General features: G+C 53.3%; 1 protein-coding gene across 1 annotated transcript in view; it reads left to right on the forward strand.

Moving 5' to 3' along the window:
- LOC105290662 (complement C1q subcomponent subunit A-like) overlaps nt 1-851 on the forward strand; it is a 980-nt gene extending 129 nt beyond the window's left edge. Inside the window, exon 2 of the mRNA XM_011358027.2 lies at nt 33-851. Coding sequence (XP_011356329.1) covers nt 33-607 — 575 coding nt within the window. The 3' untranslated portion in view covers nt 608-851. The remainder of the gene's footprint in view (nt 1-32) is intronic.
- The last annotated feature ends 1,039 nt before the right edge of the window (nt 852-1,890 follow it).

Below are 1,890 nucleotides of genomic sequence, written 5' to 3' on the forward strand. Positions count from 1 at the left end.
TCTCACTCCCGACCTGGCCTTTCTCCCAACAGGAGCCATTGGCATCCGGACAGGCATCCAAGGCCTTAAAGGAGACCAGGGGGACCCTGGCCCCTCTGGAAACCCTGGCAAAATGGGCTTCCCTGGGCCCAGTGGTCCCCTGGGTGCCCCGGGCATTCAAGGATTGAAGGGCAGCAAGGGCAGCCAGGGAAATATCAATGACCAGCCTCGGCCAGCCTTCTCAGCCATAAGGCGGAATCCGCCGATGGGCGGCAACGTGGTCATCTTCGACATGGTCATCACCAACGAGGAAGGCCGCTATCACAGCCACTCGGGCCGGTTCATCTGCGCTGTGCCAGGCTACTACTATTTCACCTTCCAGGTGGTGTCCAAGTGGGACATCTGCCTGTCCATCATGTCCTCCAGGAAGGGCCAGTTCCCACGCGCCTTGGGCTTTTGTGACGCCAACAGCAAGGGAAACTTCCAGGTGGTATCTGGGGGCACGGTGCTCCAGCTCCAGCAGGGAGACCAGGTCTGGATTGAAAAGGACCCCGCCAAGGGCCGCATTTACCAGGGTTCTGAGGCGGACAGCGTCTTCAGCGGCTTCCTCATCTTCCCATCCACCTGAGCCAGGGAGGACCCCCTCCCCACCCTTGCCTCATCTGCTTCCTGCTGTGTGACCCAAGCCTACTCATTCCACCTCTCTGGTGTGTCTGCTCTGCTCTGTAACGTGGGGGTGCTGCTCTTTTAGCTGAAGAGAGATCATTCCCTAGGACTCTTCCTGGAATAAATATCTGAGTCCATGTCTGCTGGCTCGAGATTCCGTTGCTACGCTGAGCATTGGAAGGGAGGCATAAGAATGACAACAATTATTGAGTGCTTACAAGGCAGGCCCTTATTTAGTATTTTACATTATATATTTGGCAGGTCTTGGGAGCTTCATGGACCTGAGTTCAAATCCTGGGGCCATCATTTACTAGTTCTCCAGCTGTGTGCATGTTATATAACTTCAGCCAACCTCAGTTTCCTAGTCCGTAAAGTGGGAATAATAATGGCACCTACTCCAACGGTTGTTGGGAGCATTAAATGACTTACTATATGAAAATTGCAGAGCAGTGCCTGGTCCTTCGTAAGGGCTTCATAAATTTTAGCTATCATTATATTTGTATAATCCTTACAATTGAGCTCTGAGGTGGGTATATGGCCCTATTTTACAGATAATGAAACTGAGGCTGGGCACTGGGGCGGACACAAAGCCTAAAGTCAGTATTTAAGAAGAGGAGCTAGGATTTGACTCCAAGTCTTAATAATGTCCAAGCCTGTGTTTAACTGCTATCCTCGCCAACCTTCACAGCCAGACACCTGACAAATGACACACATGATTTCCAACCCTGAACCAGAAAGCCTGGAGCAGGGCTCAGAGTGGGGGAGTAATTGGCCCAAGGGCACCCAGCAGCCCACTCTGTGCAGTTTCCTGAGTCCAGCCCTGGGCTTCCACCCCGGTAGGCATAGGGGCTGGGGCTGTTGCCTGCTGGGCATCTCGCCTGGGTTGGGGACCTGGGATGGTGGGTCTGGAATGTTTGTGGTTCATTCCCAGGGTCCCACATAGCCCGTCCAGGAGCTGCTTAGAAGCAGGAAGCCCCACTGTGTCCTTTCTCTGTGAGGAAAATAAGGAGATCAGAAAATGTCCAGCGCCCGGTGCATTTTCCCAGAGGGAGCCAAGCCAATTTTATCTCATGCTGCACACGCATGTACACACACCCGATTATACATATGCACACCACCAGGGCACACATACCTTCCTCGAGACATACGTGGACTCTCATTCCTGGACCAAAACTCAGCCTCTCCTCACCAAAATGCGGGCACAGTGGTCCCCACCTCAGCACACATCCACTCCCTGCACCTCTC

This window comes from Pteropus vampyrus, unplaced genomic scaffold, assembly GCF_000151845.1.
Source record: "Pteropus vampyrus isolate Shadow unplaced genomic scaffold, Pvam_2.0 Scaffold36, whole genome shotgun sequence".
In the NCBI taxonomy this organism is placed as follows: domain Eukaryota; kingdom Metazoa; phylum Chordata; class Mammalia; order Chiroptera; family Pteropodidae; genus Pteropus; species Pteropus vampyrus.